The sequence below is a fragment of the Giraffa tippelskirchi genome, chromosome 10, assembly GCF_054371585.1.
Source record: "Giraffa tippelskirchi isolate mGirTip1 chromosome 10, T2T-mGirTip1v1.2.pri, whole genome shotgun sequence".
NCBI lineage: Eukaryota > Metazoa > Chordata > Mammalia > Artiodactyla > Giraffidae > Giraffa > Giraffa tippelskirchi.
In genome coordinates this window covers 127013120-127032778 of record NC_137284.1, presented here as the reverse complement: position 1 = coordinate 127032778, position 19659 = coordinate 127013120, and the positions used below count along the sequence as shown (strand labels likewise).

The window sequence follows — 19659 nt, the reverse complement described above, 5'->3', positions numbered from 1 at the left end:
CCTTTTCCTCATCTGTACTTCATTCTTTTTTTCCATCACTTAATTCCATGGTTTCCCTTGCCCCTACCTGTGCTTAAGCCCAGTCCACCAGAGCAAGGGGAGCCATGTGGAGCCTCACGATGCTGATACAGGAGAATGCTGAGATCACTCTTTCTGAGAATCGAATATGTCGTTTTGGTGGAGTGGGAGCCACAAAATGGCTACAGACCATCCATTACTCCACATCCAAAAGAGGTATTACCATTAGCCGACAGAGGGTTGCAGTGGCCACCATCTCCCTAGAAACTCCATTTACTAGGACATGTACCTGAATGGCCGCCGCTTCTGTTTCTTCCAGTTGAGATCTGTCACCATCTATGGTCTCTGTGGCTTCGATGTCAGTCTTGGCCTCCTCTAAACTTGCTCCTGCTCCAGCTGCAAGAGCTGCCTTCTCTGTCTCTGCTTCCTCCACCGGGACCCCCTCGGCTGCCGGCACCAAGGTTCCAGCCGTCACATCAGCCTCCATTCCAGGGATGATCTGTAAACCAGACGGGCCTCAGTTAGAGTCAGACTCAGCCCTGTCATGTCTCTCCCCTCTTCTGAAGCCATCAGACTTCCAGGCATTCTTTGTCATGTCCCGAAGCCCAGTATTCAGGTACAGCAGAGTCTGCCATCTGCTCCAAGTTCTGACTCCGCTGCCTCCTGGGGCCCCAACGATGCTACATTCCTCAGCTTTCCTTGCAGGTGGGTGCAGCAAATGGAATGTGAATGAAAGTGACACATGCCACTCTTGAAACATGGCTTTTAAGGTGTGCACAGTCCCCTCCATAAGCTCTTTCTAATCCTTGTTGGCTGAAAGCAGATGATAGCAATATTTCAGAGGATATCTGAGCGACAAAAATGGAAGGGGCCCAGGCCCGATACTACCTGGATCATGGAAGAAAGCCATTGACAACCATCCTTATCACACAAAGTCAGAATTTTATAAACTGCATTTAAAAATATAAACTTTCAAATCTTCATGGAGAAGGTCCCATAAGCTAAATTACATTCATTAAAAAAAAAAAAAATTAGCAAGTTTCTCAATGAGACCTCTTGACAATGAAGGGAGAATCATTTTTGTCATCAAATATATATGACAATTCAAATTAAATCAGATTTAGGATCCTTTACTAGGAAACACAAAACAGAAAAAAAATGAGAATCTTGTTTCTAAGGTTGGAATGTAGTTGGAAGAGCTTCAAGTAGTATGTAAAACTTGGAATAATGAAATAAAGTACAATCAGAAATTTTAGTTTTGAATAGATTGGCTATGGAGCCCAAGTCTTTACAAGACTCTCACATCAGCTCGCAGACTTGATTTGAGAGATTCAAATCAGAAAGACTGAGAAAAAAGGAGCACTGTAGATTGATGGTATATAATACACTCAGGAAGCATCTTTCAAAAACTGATCTTGCTAGCTGATGTGATTAGCATTAATCATTCTTTTTCCTTACGGAATAAACTCTACCCAGTTTGTCCTATTAAGTTAGGAAAGCTTTCATGATGCAGATACTTTAACTGTTGAACCCAGAATACTGAAAAGGGCAATGGACAGAGCTGCTGAGCGGGGCTCAGACATAGGAGATGGAGATTCTGAGCCACACATCTATGGTCATAGCAGAGCATTTAAAAAACCTCCTTCTGACTCAAATGTACTTTTATTTATAAAAAATAACCCATTGCAATACACACCCTGTGTGTGTGTGTGTGTGTGTGTGTGTGTTAGTCGTTCAGTTGTGTCCGACTCTTTGCGACCCCATGGACTGAAGCCCCGCCAGGCTCCTCTGTCTGTGGGATTCTCCAGGCAAGAAGACTGGAGTGGGTTGCCATTCTCCTCTCCAAATACACACCCTACTAAATAGAAAATAGATAACCAACAAGGACCTACTGTATAGCACAGAACTATACTCAATATCTTGTAATAATCTAGAAGGGAAAAGAATCTGAAAGAGAATATATATATATGTATATGTATATATATATACATATACATATATATATATACACATACATAAAACTGAATCACTTTGCTGTAAACCTGAAACTAATGCAATCGTGAACCAACCATACTGCAATAAAAACCAAAAATAACTAATATAAAATTAACCTGTTGCTGAATACATTTTCTACAATATTTTACTTTAGAAATGAAAAATAATGCTAGCAGTGTAGTATTTGTTATATGGACAAGTATCACCCATATTCTTAGAAGCTATTTCCTTCTCTTAGGAGAATTTCCTATAATCAGAATTTGGCTCTCCACAAAGTATGTAATGATTTAAAACACAGTCACTGGCCATGACATAGAATGTAGTTTTTTTTCCTACTCTGTCATTAAGTACATGAGTTCAGAAAAATAATCCTTTTACATGATATTTATTTAAGGTGCATTATAAACACTGATAATTACTTAAGTGGGGTACAAGGTACAGGGGGATTTATATTTAGGTGAATGACTGAAAAATTCCCATAATAAAAGGTTAACTTAAAAATTTAAAAGAATTATATCTCTTGTTTTATATAAACATAGGTCTTTTATATATGTTATTGTTGCCACTGTTAAAAGAGTAATGCTCAGAATATAACTAGGAGGGCATCTTAATTTCAAGAAGAGTCATAAACAAAGGCTCTTAGCTTTGCTGTTGGAGAAACCAACAAGCCCTCTCCAGGATCCTAAGAAACTACAAATAAACTATACATAAACACAATGTGCATACAACGAACTTAGGAGTTCAAATGTAGAAAGCAAGTTGTGTTGTCATCATTCTAAGTTATATATATTTTCCAAATGTCTGAAAAAAAAAATCACACCTATGGAGTGAACAGCCCCCTGGTTTCAACAGTTTCAGGCCAGATAGACTCTGTATCGTGCAGACAGCATGGGTAAGCTGAGTGGTGAATACTACTACTACACACACACAGACATTCTATTACAGATCAGAAAACAGACATTATGTTATGTGACAGGCTGCTCCCCCAAGTGGATTACACATAAAACCTTCCTTACATACATGTGCCAAGCACATACTCTTAGTAATTGAATTTTACTCTCAACTGAATCGATGTATCTCCTGAAGAGAATAGATTTCTGTGAAGTATTGAATGGTGTGGCCAAAAGTAATCTTTTAACTCTATTCAAATAAGATTTGGAGAAGGCAATGGCACCCCACTCCAGTACTCTTGCCTGGAAAATCCCATGGACGGAGGAGCCTGGTAGGCTGCAGTCCATGGGGTCGCTAAGAGTCGGACACGACTGAGCGACTTTACTTTCACTTTTCCCTTTCATGCACTGGAGAAGGAAATGGCAACCCACTCCAGTATTCTTGCCTGGAGAATCCCAGGGACGGCAGAGCCTGGTGGGCTGCCGTCTATGGGGTCGCACAGAGTCGGACACGACTGAAGCGACTTAGCAGCAGCAGCAAATAAGATTTTAATAATGAGTTCCTGATTTATCTCTACAGCTGTATATAACTATCAGTTTGGTTGTATCCGATCTTACTAGTGCAAGATATGCATGTTATCACCTTTCCTTTGCTAATAATTTTAACAAGCCATCATCATTGACTGGATCTGATTTAGACTTGAGAGGGTGGCTGCAGTGACACCAGCCACCAGCAGGTGGAGACCAAGGGCTCTGTCTGCCTGCTCTGATACTGTGACCTCAAAAGAGCAAAGCTTCAGTATGTCACCAATTAACCTGACCTCTGTTACAAAAGAGGGATGGGGCATGTGGAAAATCGTTGATAAGAATGGTGGAAAATAAAAATCACCTAAATACTAAAAATAGCAATGATAATAAAGACAAGGTGCCAAGAAAAATGGCACTTTGGCTACAGAGCATGTGTGCGTGCTGTCGCCTCCGTCAACTCTGACTCTGCGACCCCATGGACTTCAGCCCACCAGGCTCCTCTGCCTGTGGGATTCTCCAGGCAAGAACACTGGAATGGGTTGCCATTCCCTCCTCCAGGAGATCTTCACAACCCAGGAATCAAACCAATGTCTCTTAAGTCTCCTGTATTAGCAGGCAGGTTCTTTACCACTAGCGCTACCAGGGAAGCTCTTGACTATAGAGAGGAAACGTTAAACACTTTGAATGACCTACTTAAAAAAGAGAAGAAATGATCACTCTTCCAGCCTTCTCTGAGTCCATTAGAAATGAATTTCTATTTCTCTAGCTGAAATTAATACTCTGATTTCAGAAACCTTAATAACATTACAGGGTTTCCCTGGTGGCTTAATGATACAGAATCCTCCTGCAATGTGGGAGACCTGGGATCGATCTCTGGGTTAGGAAGATCCCCTGGAAGAGGGCATGGCAACCCACTCCTATTCTTGCCTGGAGAATCCCCATGGACAGAGGAGCCTGGCAGGATACAGTCCATGGGGGTTGCAAAGAGTCAGACATGACTGAGCGACTAAGCACAGCACAGCACTGGTGACTCAGCGGTAAAGAATCTGCCAGCAATGCAGGAGACACAGGAGACCTGGGTTTGATCCCTGGGTCAGGAAGATTGCCGGGAGGAGGGCATGGCAACCCACTCCAGTATCCCTGCCTGGAGAATTCCATGGACAGAGAAGCCTGGTGGGCTACAGTCCGTAGGGTGGAAAAGAGTCTGACACAACTGAAGTGACTGAGCACGCACACATGCAGGAATATTACAAACAGAGAGGACTGTCTCTACCTGCATTCCCTTGCATCTTTCTGCCTCTGTCCAACATTGCTCTGAAAATCAAGGATGCCCTGATCCTCACCTTATGTCTGGAATCTGCCCCATAGTTTCTGCTCTTACCAAAATATTTCCAGTGCCTATTTACTGGCAGTAATAACAGATAACATAAAGATACAGTGGAAATAGAATCCATTTGCTCAGATTCAGTGTTTGCTCCAGATAAATCAAGAACAGATTAAAAAGGTTTTCAGGGAGAGTTATCCCTCTTTTATGATTATTTTTATGCATTCCAATTTGTTAGCTAATGTAGTTTTAGAGTCTAAATTTAGTTTTTTCTAGACTCTGCTTGCTACCACAGATGTTACACCTGCAACCACAATGACTAATGACTGCTACTGGATATTTTTAAGTGCTTTTTTGTTGTTGTTGCTGCTGTTGTTTTTAAGGGAGACCGGAGGGCTGAAACTACTGAAAGTATTTCAAGTCTTGGATATTCAACATTATCAAATTTTTTTCTCTTTATATTTTAAGAGAAACACTAGTACCTTACCTGCTGCCAAAATTATACTACGTTGGTATACTATCTTGGTTGGCCGAATCGATTTATGGTGGAAAACATCTGACACAAAAACAGATTAAAATTAGTTCTCCCTGCCCGCGGGTTGTTTACTGTATCCACAAGGTTACAGTAAGATGCATCACAAGGGTGCATCACAAGCACCCTATAAACAATTTGCACATTCATCACAGAAGTCACAGAGACCCACATGGGACCTTCTCTGAGGTGAGCATTTCTCAGTTTACCATACTGTACAGATCTTACTGTCTTTTTATCATCTGCGTCAACAATCCTCTTGGTGGAAAGCGATATGTGTTGGTATTCATGACAGTCTTTTCAAACACCTACTGGCCTTAGGGAGATTTTCTAGAAGTAGAGTGACATGAATGCAGTGCAACAATGGCACTCGTATCCTGCAAAGCAGGGGAGCATCAGGGGTGACAGAAACTAGCCAGTCCCTCTGGTTGCTGGTGCCCTTCTTAGAAACAGGTCAACAAGGATGAGAATCGAGACAAGTAACAGCCCTGATAGGTTGCAGAGGAATTTGTAATCTGTGGGCTTTGTGTAATTTATTGATTTATTTATTCACTGTTTTCTTGTCAATATTTGCTCTGAACAATGTCTGAAATATATTTCTTAATGATAAGTAAAGAATGTAAGAAACATACATTTTTTAATTTGATTATACTAAATTCAGAGAGTAGCCATCATCCTGATGTTTGCTCTTGGCAGAGCCTCTGACAGTTTCAGTATATGTACATTCTGTAGCCTGTGGGGGAAACTGACATTTACTGTGACTCTACCATTTTCCAGGCACCATCCCAGGTGTTTTACATCTATCGTATATTATTCGTCCAACAGCCCTATTAGATATAGTCCCACTTTCTACACAAATCAACTCATACTTAAGAGCTGAAGTAACTCAAGAAGTCAGTAAACTAGGATTGGGACAATCTGACTCTAAATTTTGTTTCTTCACACCAACCAGCATTCAAGTAGACAGTGCACCTCTCAAATTAGAGTTCCACTGTGATGCTAAGACCTGGTACCTCCACAGACCCATGACATCCTACTATCAACTCCAAACAAGCAATGTTTGCTGAAGAATTTGAGTGTGTTCTTACAGCCAATGCATTCGCTTACACTCTAGGAATGCTGTCTTTAAGATGAAATTTGGGGGGGTGGGTGGGGGGTGGAAGAGAGGTTCAAGGCGGGGCGGTGGGGGGAGACATATGAGCTGATTCATTTCAATGTATGTGCAGCAGAAACTAATATAACATTGTAAAGACTTTATACTCCATTAAAAAATAAATAAAACAAACAAAAAGATGAGATTCATAGATTCAAAATCTATTCACAGACATGATCTGGGTACCTAAGCTACCATGTCATAAAACCCCTCTTATCTGATACAAATCATATGGTAAAAAGCTATTGAGAAGAGGTTGGTTAGATAGAATTTCTCCTCATTATTTTTGCCAATATTCCTGAAAATTCTATTGTTTAGAAATTTATGGACAGGATGAGAAAGTGGAAAAGAAGATCATCCTGGTTTTTTCCAGTGCACTGCAGAGTTATAACTGAAAACACAGAGAAATTGGGCACTTGGGCAGTCCTAGCTATGTTCACAAGTTAAACATTGATATGATTCCAAAGCTGGAAGGATCAGAGGGCTCATCTAGGAAAGGTGGATTATCTTCACAAACAAAAGTAAATACTGTGCATTGCACATTCGCAGATGGGGATATGAGCAGGTACAGTAAGCCCCCTACATGCCCTGTGTTCTCATTTTACAAGTGAGGAAATACAATGGAGGGGGAGTAGCCCTGGAGATGGAGCTGGAGACCCAAGTTTTAGTTCTGACTCTCCCACTGATAAACACAGAGCTGGAGTGACCCCTGAGTCCCTTTGGGAAGTAACACAGGGAGATGGATCCCACAGTGTGAATTCTGGCTGCAGGCTGCCCTTGCCTTCTTCTGGATCCAACCTGAGCTCTTGACTTGTCTGAAAATACAAGCGTGTTATGCAAATACAGGATTTCCTTAAGGATCCATCTTAAAGAAAAGCTTAAGAGGCAACTAGAGAAGAGAAAATCCCTGTCCTAAGACATAGCCTGGTGGAGAGTACTCCTTTTCACATAAACTACACTTAGAACACAGAAGTGACTGCCTTGATGGTCCAGTAGCTAAGACTCTGTGCTCCCAGTGCAGGGGGCCCAGGTTCAATCCCTGGTCAGGGAACTAGATCCCACATGCTACAACTTAAAGAGTTTGCATGCTGTAACTAAGACTCAGCTCAGTCAAATAAATACTAAAAAATAACCCAAAAAACAAAATGGCAGGTGACAATTTCCCTCCAGTACAACTGCGGTATGAGCTCTCCCAGGGAATACTTCACCACCACCGGTGTTCCCTTCCTCTGCAGTATCTGGTATTACAAACTTCATTTGCTACTCTCTACATTTTCTTTCCGGGCTTCCCTGCTGGCTCAGATGGTAAAGAATCTGCCTGCAATGCAGGAGACCTGGGTTCAATCCTGGGTTGGGAAGATCCCCTGGAGAAGGGAATAGCAACATACTTCAGTATTCTTGCCTAGAGAAATCCGTGATAGAGGAGCCTGGAGGGCTTCAGTCCATGGGGTAGCAAAGAGTCAGACATGACTGAGTGATTAACACTTTCACGTTTTCTTTCTAATAAAAGAATTTCATGGTTTTCCCCCTCTGACCTTCATCTTAATCATCCTTTTCAATCTACTCTCCTAGTATGGCCTGCAGTCCCATCATAAACCTTCAGCAGCCTGGCCCCAGTGCAACTCAGCTGCTGGCAGAAGGGTTGCCATGGCAACATCTGTCCGATTTAGCTCCATACTTTCTTTATAAGTTATGATCTCCTGCTGAAATACCAAAGTTAATGAATTTGGGGTTAATTTGGCCTTTAAGGTCATAGTAGACTATCCATTAATAGTACATATTAAAACAAAGTTTTAATTAGAGATTATTTTCAATCTCTTCTTTGGGGGAAGTGGATAGGAAAAGTGGATTTATCTTTACAAGCAAAGGTAAATATTGTGTGTTGCACACTCTCAGAGGTTTTGATGTGATCAAGTATTAGTTTCAGAAGTAGCCACAAAACACAGCCTCAGCGGGAGTTGCAAAGAGCTTGTTTAAGGAAAATGCCTTTACTGCACAATAAACATTTCACTCTGCCTGGCTATGGTGTCTTTTGAGCATTTGCTGCCACTGCTCAAACTGCCTTCTTGTGAGTAGGTCCAGGCTCGGGTTGGCAGAAGGCTGAGGCAGGGCTAACGGGCACACCGAGAGTTGAGACCAAAAAATGGAGATCTGCCAATCACCTATATGTCACCATGCTTAAAACTCCCAACCCTGACCCTGACAGAACCATGGGCACCTCTCTGGGTAGCCTGGGACCCATCCAGATGGTAGTCAGGGGACTGGATCTTGAGAAAGGATAGGGAGCTGATAGTCACCCTTAGAAGACCCAACTGTCTACCTTCGGATATGACAGCCTCTGACTAGGGTAAGTAAAACATACTCCATGCCAATCTGTCACCCCATTTGCTTAGCAAATAGAAGCTATAAGATACGAATGAACAGTACTCATTACCATGAGGGGTTTTGGAAATTCTTCGCTGTTTAATGGAATAAGTTGTAGATTTTTGAGAGCAGCAAGAGAACATATTGTGTATCAAGCACAACTTGCAAAGGAGAGATGAAGAAAATTGGGAGAGAAAGGGAAAATGATTTCCCCAAGGCCACCTCAACATTAGCCACAGAGCCAATTCTCCAGACTCTTATTCAGTGATCTTTCCAATATATCAACTTAGATCCTTGCTTTGCAGCCAAAGTGGAGGATCAGGATACTCATTGCCTCAGAGAAGCTCAAGGTTGGGGCTGAATGAGCATTTCTGTTCCTTTTTTGACCCTTCAGCTTCACACCAGGAATATGTACCAAGTCTAAGTGTGGGTTGGAGACAGTCCTGGTGTCAGCATGGAGGGATTTCAGCCCAATTATAATCCTGTTGGCTTTAGACTGGTCTGTAAACATACTTTTAAAACCTGCTTTTTTGAAAAACATAGCTTCTGTAGTAGTTAAGAGAGGATTATCTATGAATTAAAATGTCAAGATTCACATTTCATGTCACCACTTTCTGGGTACGTAATCTTCATTTAAACCACTTAAACTCTCTGTGTCTCAGTCTCCTTAATCTGCAAAATGGGACAACGATTCCTAAATATCATCTTTCTTGGGATTTCTGTGAGAGAAGGCATGTCAATTATTAGCATTCAATATGGTCTTGTTGACTATACCTTAATTCTCTTGGTGTCTTTAGTCATAAACTGCCTTTTACTGCAGACCACACAGAGTAAGGCAGTATTGGGGTTGCTTAAGACTCAATATTATAAATAAAAAGTATACACTAAGCCAGAACCAAGAGGTCATATATTGTATGATTTTATGCATATGAAATATCCAGAGTAGAAAAATCCATAGAGATGGAAAGCAGACCAGCAGTTCCCAGGGTTGGGGGGGAGAAGGGGACCATATGCACAAGGTTTTAATTTGGGGTGATGAACAGGTTTCAGAACTAGACAGATGTGGTGGTTGTACAACATTAGGAATGTATGAAAGCCTCTGAAGTTTTCACTTTAAATCGATTGTTATGTGAATTGCACCTCAATAAAAAATCGATTAATTTAAATTGATTAATTTTATGTTATGTGAACTGCACCTCAACAGAAAAAAATGAGTACATGCCAAAAGTAACACCTAAAAAATCACTAGGCACCAACTGTGGACAAAGGGCTCCTTGAAGATGGAAGAATAATCTGAAACCTCATGTCCATGTTCACAAGTAATCATAACATTCTGAACAAAATAACAACATCACACAATCCTCACATGGGTCTTCCAAGAAAGGGCTTTGGAACATGAGACCCCAGGAAGCAGGGAAGACAGTCTGTGTATGACAGCTGGTAGGTGGGTAATGAATACTTAGTATCAGCCACATATGAAAACAACCAGCACCCCATTTTCAGAGATGGAAACTGACAACCCCAAGTCAATCTGGTCTGTGAAGTGTGAGGCACGGGGAGTTGTCTATCATCTTGTTACCTTCATTTTAGTCCTGGCTAACTTTGTCTCTTCCCCATGACCTGGTACAATGGTAGAGAGAAAGTTCTTGGCCCAACCACTGGAATCAACTTTGTGTCTATCTCTGGAACTCACCTGCCTTTGTGTTCTCTCCACTGCTCCTGAAGGAGGCTGCATGCCTCCGAATGCCCATATCTTCCTGGCAGTGAAGTTTGGAACACTCCCTATCAGTGGACCCAATAGGAAGGTCCCTAGAAGAGACAAAGTGTTCTTAGAAAGGGCAAATAATTTTGATGGGATGCAGCTTGTTCGGGATCCAGGAGGAACTTGGCCTGTACGGGGACCTATACAAGATCGAGTCCCTTAATATCATCATGCAGCAAACTGCAAGGGGGGCTGTTACCGCCGCACCTCTGGCCTTCCCCTTCTCAGAGTAAAGGTATCACTGACTTATGCTTATCTTAGGGGTAACCACTTATCATGAAATGATGACAATAATATTATCCAACTCTCATTGTTTGAGGAACCTCTATGTACCAGATGTTAAACTAGGAGTGTGGATTATTTCCAAGCCCTCGTAGGAAACTGTGAAGGCAATTAACACTAACCCCATTTTCCATTTGTGGCAACTGAGGCTCAGATGTCACAGGGCTCCTGGGCAGCATAACAAGATAGGTGGCCCTGCTTTTGATCACAATAAACAGTTTCCTTTTCCTAGATACAAAAATTCAATTATCTGAATGGAAACAGAAAGAAAATGACCCTGTAGTCATCTGTATTTTAATAGCTTTGGCTGTAGTCTCATTCAGGTAAGCAGACCATAGTGTCAATCAATCAACAAATCAATGACTCAGAATTTACTGGGCATACATTATACACCCAGATCTCTGCTGGGTGCCTGGGACACAAAAGAAATAGCTATTTGTTTGGCCTGAGGGGTACTGAGAATGTAGTTAGCTGCTAATAGGAGTGCAGTCAAACTCAGAGAAAATAACCATTCCTGTGATTTTATTTTTCTAAGAAAAGTAAAGAGGTAAATCCATCTCCAAGGCATGCATACACACACACACAAATTAGTTTTTGTGTGTGTGTGTGCTAGTTGCTCAGTCGGGTCCGACTGTTTGCGACCCCATGGACCGTAGACCACGAGGCTCCTCTGTCCATGGGATTCCCCAGGCAAGAATAGTGGAGTGGGTTGCCATGCCCTTCTCCAGGAGATCTTCCCAACTCAGGGACGGAACCCCGATCTCCCGCATTACAGGCAGATTCTTTACCATCTGAACCACCAGGGAAATATATATAATTGTATATGTAAAGCATACTTAAGAGTGAGTACTTTGCATCTGAACACAATTCTATGATAATGAAGAGCAGACAAGAAAGCAGCCTCATCTGGCTTCCTCTGGGCCTCAGTGTCTTTCTGACAGATCCAAGCTCACAGGTAGAGACACAGTGGAAGTCTCAGCTCCCAAGTTCACTCAGCACAAGGAGAAAACTCAATGCTGTTTCCCACCCACATGCTCATCACAGAAGGATGCCTCGAGCACTGTGCAATGTCAGCCTCCTCCCTCACCGCTCCGTGTGAACTAGGATGGCTGCAGCCACAGCTGCTGCCTGCAAAACCGTATCCCCCAGAACCAGAGCAGAGCCTCACATCTAGAGAGGCTCAAATATGTCTACCAGATGAATGAAGGGGGGAAACTAGCATATGCCTTCTACACACACAGACAGAACTATTCCCTGGCAAGATGAAGTTCGTGGTATATCTATCTATATCTACCTATCTATCCATCTATATTTGTTGGTTTAAATTGGCCTTGATATGTCAACTTAAGTTTGGTGAAATATTTAAAGAAACAAAACACAACAAAATTAAAAGTAGTCAGTGTTTCACCTTCCAGGATTCTAAAACTATTCTAAATATTTAAAAAATATCTATCTTGATTTTTTTCCCATTTATTTGTTTTGGAAACAATGCTAAACCTGAAACTCAATTACACTGCATTATTTCTTTAAAACTAATACGGAAAAAAGACATTGGTCCACTTCACATCGTTTGAGCAAATTATAGGATCAGACAGAAATTTAGAGAAAGAAGGGGTTCTCTGCAAGAAATTGAAATAAATATAGGCAAAAATCATCTTTATTTTTTAACCTATTTCTCTAATATATATCTAAACAAATATTGATTTTCTTTCCTAAAGAAAATTTTCAGTACTTATATAACATGGAAACATCTAGAGAAGAGGTAGCAAGTGTTGGTTTTTAAAATGCATCCTACAGAGACAGAAGTAAAATTTGGTGCTTTTGGTGCTGTAGGGAAAAACTAAAGGCAATATTAGCTATTCAGGGAATAAAACAACAAACAAAAATGTAATAAACCTCTCTTGAGAGCCCAAGGTTTCTTTGTGAACCACTGCTCAAATTTCCTGTTTTCAAAATTACATTCGCTTCTCTTTCAACAAAACCACCACAAATTTCACCTCATATGAAATGCGTTCTGTCAAGACTGGAAATAATAACCATGTGGTGACATTTTGGTAGCAAAAATGATGACCTCAAAAGGTCACGTCAAACCCATCCTGACTGACGACAGCCACAGCCAGTCTGCTTAATGAGAGCTTGGGACACAGTGTGGATTTTTGTGTTTTTACAACTAAATATCACACATCTAGCAACTGAAGAGACCTTTCTTTAGAAAAAATAACCCTAATATTATCTTGATTATGACCAAGAGAAAGAAGCTATAAACCTATGTTAGAGAACAAAAGGACATTCTATCTGATGTTATTTGCTTAAGTAGAAGGGAGAACTTGGGGAAGAACTGACTTCATCCAAGTATGTTCATTCTAAACACATGAAAAGGATCCACTTTTGATGGGCATCCGGCAAACTAAACTGCTGTGAGCTGCCCTCTCTAACTATTATGTTTTAGTTCATTTAAGGGTGGAGAAATCAACTGCTTGAAGTCTTTCTATTTCACAAGGAATCTAAATTTCTATTCTTTAAAGTTCAAATGAGGTTTAGGGGACAAGTATTTTCAGAATGAAGAATTCTTTCAAATATCTCTTCACCCAACATGAGGGAAACCAGGTTTAGTAATGGTTGATGCATGCACCATGAAGCTTGTTAAGTATTTTTAACACTACCCTTGATTTCAAAGATCACCAATCTTTTATAAATCTTGATAAATGTAGTATGTACAATAAAGTAGGTACTTGATAATTGATACCTACTCAGATTGTTCACTGGACAACCAATAAACTTAGAATTTGAGAAAACAAAAATCCATGGGGTCGCAAGAGTCCATGGGGTCACAACAGTCCATGGGGTCATAAGAGTCAGACATGACTTAGCAGCTAAACCACCACCACTCAGTTCCTTGGTCGTGTTTGACTCTTTGCAACCCCATGGACTGTAGCCCGCCAGGCTCCTTTGTGCATGGGATTTTCCAGACAAGAATACTGGAATGGGTTGCCATTTCTTACTCCAGAGGATCTTCCTGACCCAGGGATTGAACCCATGTCTCTTGAGTCTCCTGCATTGGCAGGCTGATTCTTTACCACTGAGTCACCTAGGAAGCCTTCCTTTGTTACTGAAATTACCCTAATGAGGTGCAGAGATCACAATCTGACACCAAATGAAAAAATTCAATCTGCACTGAGTTATTAAGATCACCTGTGAATCTGGGGATGAGAGTTGAGAAAACTCTCCACTGGAGCATGGTGTCTTAGCACTTCCCAGTCTACAGTCTGCGCAAGCAGCCCTCCCAGGAGGGACTCAGTCTAGCAGAAGGATTTGGCCCAACTCTGTACCTCTACATGGAAAATATGACCATTTTTCTTGAGTCATTCTTAATTCATATTTGCATCACTATCTTGCCCTATTATTTATTTTTCTACTCTATTAATAAATGATAAATTAGACAGATGACCTGCCTTTTCATGGCAAAATAACAGAGGGCACCAACAGCAAAAATATAACTTTCATTCCTCTAGTTATCTCATCTAGGCAATGTTATTTTGGAAACTGGGAGATTGGTTCTCCTCTCTGTACAGATTACGTGAAGGCTGTAGTATTTACTAAATGGTACTCTGATTAAATGGAGAAGGAAGTGGCAACCCACTCCAGTGTTCTTGCCTGGAGAATCCCAGAGCAGAGGAGCCTGGTGCGCTGCCGTCTATGGGGTCGCACAGAGTCGGACACGACTGAAGCGACTTAGCAGCAGCAGCAGCACTCTGATTAAATTCTTGGGAGATGCTTTTGACTGCATTTCATAACTAAACTCTTTTTACTCTCCATGGGTATTTTGGATTATATTTTCTTTGGTATCATTCTACACTTCCAAGTATGTTAAATGATGCAATTCAGTATGGTGTGTATAGAGCCCATTCAACTTTAGGATGTGGTGTGGTACACAGCTGCAGCGAGCAAGGTGAGAGGTTTCCAGGTAGACAAGTCTCCACCTCTGCACAAAATAGATCCTTAAGCTCCCTCATATTATGACAGCCAGTACCAGACTTGATTTTGAGCAAACGGTTGTACACATAGGAATCCTTGTAGATTCAGTGATTTTTAATGTGGGATTTCAGTCCCTCATGGGGTCTAAACCAACCTATAAGACTAATACTGTAAGAAATCAGTATGGAGACATAAACAACAAGGGATTACCCTTCTGTTTATGATCTGCAGGTTGGTCCCTAATAGAAGGTCTGCCATCAGCCATCACAGGTGGGGCAAGCACTAACAAGTCTGGTTATTTGTGAATTATTACCACCTATTTACCATGAATGGGAGAGTACCAGAAAGATTCAAGGTACCCTTTATTGAGAACCAAGCCTGTGGCAACATGACAGTATTAGATCAGGTCTCTGGATAGCTTCCTTTAAAAAAAAAAAAATAAGAGAATGAACTTTCACTGTCAAAGGAATAAAGGCCATTTGAACTTGGGAAGCCGTGACAGGGATGGAAGTGATGTGGCCCAAGTGAAGCAGGAATGAGAAGGGAGAAACGGGATGAGATGAGCACAGCGGTGGTGGGGAGGTGGGCGGAGGGTGGGAGGGAGGTGGCGCTCACCGCTGCCCCCTCCTCTGGCTCCTCAGCCCGGGTGTCTGGTCCAAGCTCCAGCCCAGTGGCAGGCAGAACAGCAGCAGGGGGCTCCTCGGCTTTCGGCTCTGTGGGTGGAGCCTGTTCAGACTCAGCCTTTGATGATTTGTTTCGAGGGTTAGAGGAAAAAGATTCAACATGTGAACAGATAACGTTATGGAATACTGGACAATTAACAATTTTCTTCATCACCCTATAGGCAATTAGCTTCAATAAATGTGTGCTGGGAAAAAAAAAATCCAGATTAGGCATGATGGTTCTTTACAGAACTGAAAAAGTCTAGGAATAAACATATTAAGTTTCACAATACCATCACTGTGATATCCTTTGAAGTTGAGCAAAGACTTACCATTTTGGTGACTCGTTGTACTTGCTTTCAACATTCTGAGAATTCACTTCTTGGGACATTGATATGGTACTCTGCACTATGGAGCAGAGACAGAAGAGATCCTAGGAGCTCCCTCCTTTGGAAATTGGAAGGAGTAAGGAAGAACTCAAGGAGAACACAGTTCTGGGAACTGCCCGCTCTGTTGATGGGCACTGCAGCCAAAAAACTGAGGGGTCATCCCAATAATTCAGATCAAAATGCATTAATGCATATGAATGGTCACTATGGAGTGACTGTGCCACTGCCTGGCTAGGAGGAACAGACTCAGCCACCCGGCAAGGAGCCACCACAATCATAGATACCTTGCCCTTGTACATTCCTGTTCAGTCCCTATATTTCACTTCTCCTTCCAACGAAATCCTTAGTCATCAGCAGTTTTCACATGATAAACTAATCCTTTAAGGAACTACCGAGCAGTATTCTCTGTGATATCAATTAGACTCTTGTGCAGACCAGAGTGAAGTCTTTTCTTCCTACGAGGGCCTCTACCCACAGACACCCTCCTGATTCCAATTACATGCTGAATCAAGCCTCTGGAATCTCTTAGTTCCAGACTTTTTCAGTTTTAAAGTTAGCAAGGTTAAATAATAACGAGCTATGAAAAACAGCACAGCCAATCAATGCATGTTGCCGTGGCTACTGAAACTATTTCCTCTCTTTTGAGTTATATATTAATGTACAGATGGCCATTGGAAGGTATGTTAAGATCTTTTTCCATCAGGGTGTTTAAACAACAAGAAAGTTTAAAAGTGTTTTCCTAGAAGAGTAAGGAGTCTCCAATAAATATTACCTTTGGAGGAATCAGAAATCTCTGTGAAACATTTGCCATAAGAAATCAAAAGCCATCTCTCTCCCATATGTAGACTGAAATGGGTGCACAGGATAGGTTCCATAGGGAAGTGATGGAGAAGTTATGCTGAGATAATAGAAAATAATGAATAGCTTGCTGTGGGATAAATATGCAAACTATTTCTCTTATGCTGCCACCAAATCCTCCATTGCAACCCACGCCAAGGTCATATCACCCCTTTCTTGAAAGGGAATAATAAAAATAAAAGGATACTTAGATAAATAAATGTACAGAGATCTGGTATTTTTATGGGCTTTCATAACCTTTAAAGGGTGATCTGACACAATTATTAAGAAAGAATGAGATAAAATTCACTCTAATCTACTCTCAGGAGTTCTTTATGGGAAAAGATTTCACTTGTATTGTTCAAAAGGAATTATCTTCATAATAGAACAAGTTTTCATTGCAGCTGAGAGATACTATAAGCTCTCACAGTACGATCTAATCATTTTGGAAGTCAAGGTGACTTGCTATGAGAGGATGATATCAAATGACTTACACAACAAGGATAGGAAGGGTAATTTGAAAAAGACAAATAAACCCATGGGCAGATGGCTGCCCCACTGTGAGCTGAGTCTGCAATGGGGGACGAGCAGCCAAGGAAGTTTCAAAACATCTACCAAATAAAGTTATCTCTTTACATTAAGATTTAAAAAAAACCCAAAACCAAACACAAAGATAACCTAAATTGAAAAAATATTTGCATCAGTCTGGGTTTTTTGGAAGTCTGAGAAATTTTGAAGTTTCATACACGGCAAGAATAGGCAGGGTGTTTTCATGAAAAAGTCCAATGGCATTTGCTTGTTGAAGTCAGACAATAACTCAATGGAAGCAAAGTATAGAGAGGAGGAATTGGTTATATTCCACAAGTCACAATATTTTCCTCTAATAATAATATCACACCAAATATTATAATATAGCATCATAAACTTAAATTCTAGGGGGACAAATAGAATTCACTGAATGATGAGTAAGGCTGAAACATGACAGCATGACTGTACATAAAATAGGCTGCTCAAATTTGGAAACTTAAGTCACTTATCTAATCCTTCTAACATAATGTAAAATTGAAAATATTTTGTCAAGATAGAAGGAAAAGTAAAGGTAACAGCATCTCATGGAAAGATCTTAAAGTAGACCTTTAGGAATTGTGCCCTGTTTCAAGCACTTTTTTTCTATAAGAAGCTTCCCCTGGCAAACATTTTAAATGGGTTGATGCCATGCTATACCCATCTGGGGGCACTGGTGTTCGCTGGAGTAGCCAGCATTATACATTCAGAGGAGAGGTATTCTCTGTATACATTAGTGGCAGCAAGATGACACGATGGTTTTAGTCTGAAGACTCAGAAAGGGAATTCTTGCTTTAGAACAAAACAAGTAGTGTTGCTGGAGCACACATTTTCTAGCATCCTCTGTGATAAGCTGGAAAGCAGGTCAATGCAGGGTAAGAAGAGATGGTTTGAGAGAGTGGAGTTAAGGGTCTAGACACATTCCAATATGGTAACTGCCTTCTCCAAACTCAAGACAGCTACTCTAATGAGAACTTCAAAGGGCCATGGAGGCAATCCTGAGTCCAGAGTAGGGTTTGCAGATTCAACAGGGTTTAAACTTGTACTCAAGGGATATCTTGTGGGGTCACAAGATGAAGACTGGGGAGATGTGCAGCTGACTACCAACTTCAGCCTCTGCCTTGCTCAGATCAGTCAATGAACCCAGGTTCAGACATTGTTCTGCTCCTGGGAAGATGCTATACAATTGCAACTCAGTGAGTGAGGTTCACTGTGATCTCCTCATCCTTCACAGCACAGAGCCAACACTAGCAGCATCTGTAGTGCTGGGCATGACACAGCTAAGCTCCCCAATGGAAAGAAGGTACAAGAAATCTGCTTCAGGAAACACAGATAAAGAGAAGAGAAGGGCATACATGGAAGCTCCTAGAACCAGCTGTGTGTGTAGGGGTGGTAGGGAGATGTTCAGAGAAACCTAAAAACCACTGGATTCTGTGCCAGGAATTTGCAATTGTAGTAGGTGTGAATTTACTGATGACCCATTGCCTTTTTTTACAGCAGTATTTCTCATTTTTTAACTCATTCACAATTGATAATTAAAAATCTCATCCTCCAGTGTCCGTATAACCCTTACTCCCTCACCCAGACTGAAAACCACTAATGATCATGAAACATAAGTCTCTCCGGCTCCATTATTAACACCAATATAATATGAATTTTAAACATTTAACTCTTCATTTGCAGGCATCACAGACTCCACCTTTTACCTGGTTACCCCAAGGGTAAAAATACACCCATCTATGGACAGAGTGTTAGAGAAACACTTGTCTTTGAAAAATGGCCAATTAACCTTCCAGAGCAGAAATCCTTTCTTAGAAGTGAAATCATCTAAGAGGAAAAATTCATTCTACTTAAATCCAATTCTGAATTTCCAAAGTGAAAGCCAGAAGCTAGGATAATTCTATGCCATTCCCACAGGAAAAGCAGTGCACTACAAATAACCTTCCTGAACTAATCTTCAAAGAGCCTAAATCCTCCAAAGTGTAGCACTGACAAGCTCTCAGTGACATCACTCAAGGTCTCTTCGTTCAGTCTTAGTAGTAAGCTGCTGCTACATATGTTTCCTATGATAACCAATCTTGCAAGAATCTCCTCTAACACCCAGAGTAATCTTTCTGCTTCCTACTCACTCCTGAGCTAAACATTTCTCTTTATCTCATTTGGCAGCAAAGTAGGCATCACATCTTTACCATGTATTACTTCTTTCTACAGGTCACAAAATGCAGGGAGGAGATGAGAGATGAAGTACCTTGGATTCAAGAAAAAGCAAGGATTTATTCTGAAGCATAAATTCTTGAGGCAATTTCGTTGTCAGTCCTGTAGCATAAGCTATAGTTACACAGAAACATCCATGTTCTTGAATGGCTAGACTTCATGTTCCATCG

General features: G+C 41.1%; 1 protein-coding gene across 11 annotated transcripts in view; it reads right to left on the bottom strand.

Moving 5' to 3' along the window:
- AMPH (amphiphysin) overlaps positions 1-19659 on the bottom strand; it is a 206216-nt gene that overhangs the window by 11843 nt on the left and 174714 nt on the right. For 10 of the 11 annotated variants that reach the window (XM_081537434.1, XM_081537431.1, XM_081537436.1 and 7 more), the window contains 2 exons: positions 15439-15564; positions 308-517 (listed from right to left, as the gene is read on the bottom strand). In XM_081537434.1, coding sequence (XP_081393560.1) covers positions 308-517; positions 15439-15564 — 336 coding nt within the window. The remainder of the gene's footprint in view (positions 1-307; positions 518-15438; positions 15565-19659) is intronic. The other variant, XM_081537435.1, reaches the window with a different exon arrangement.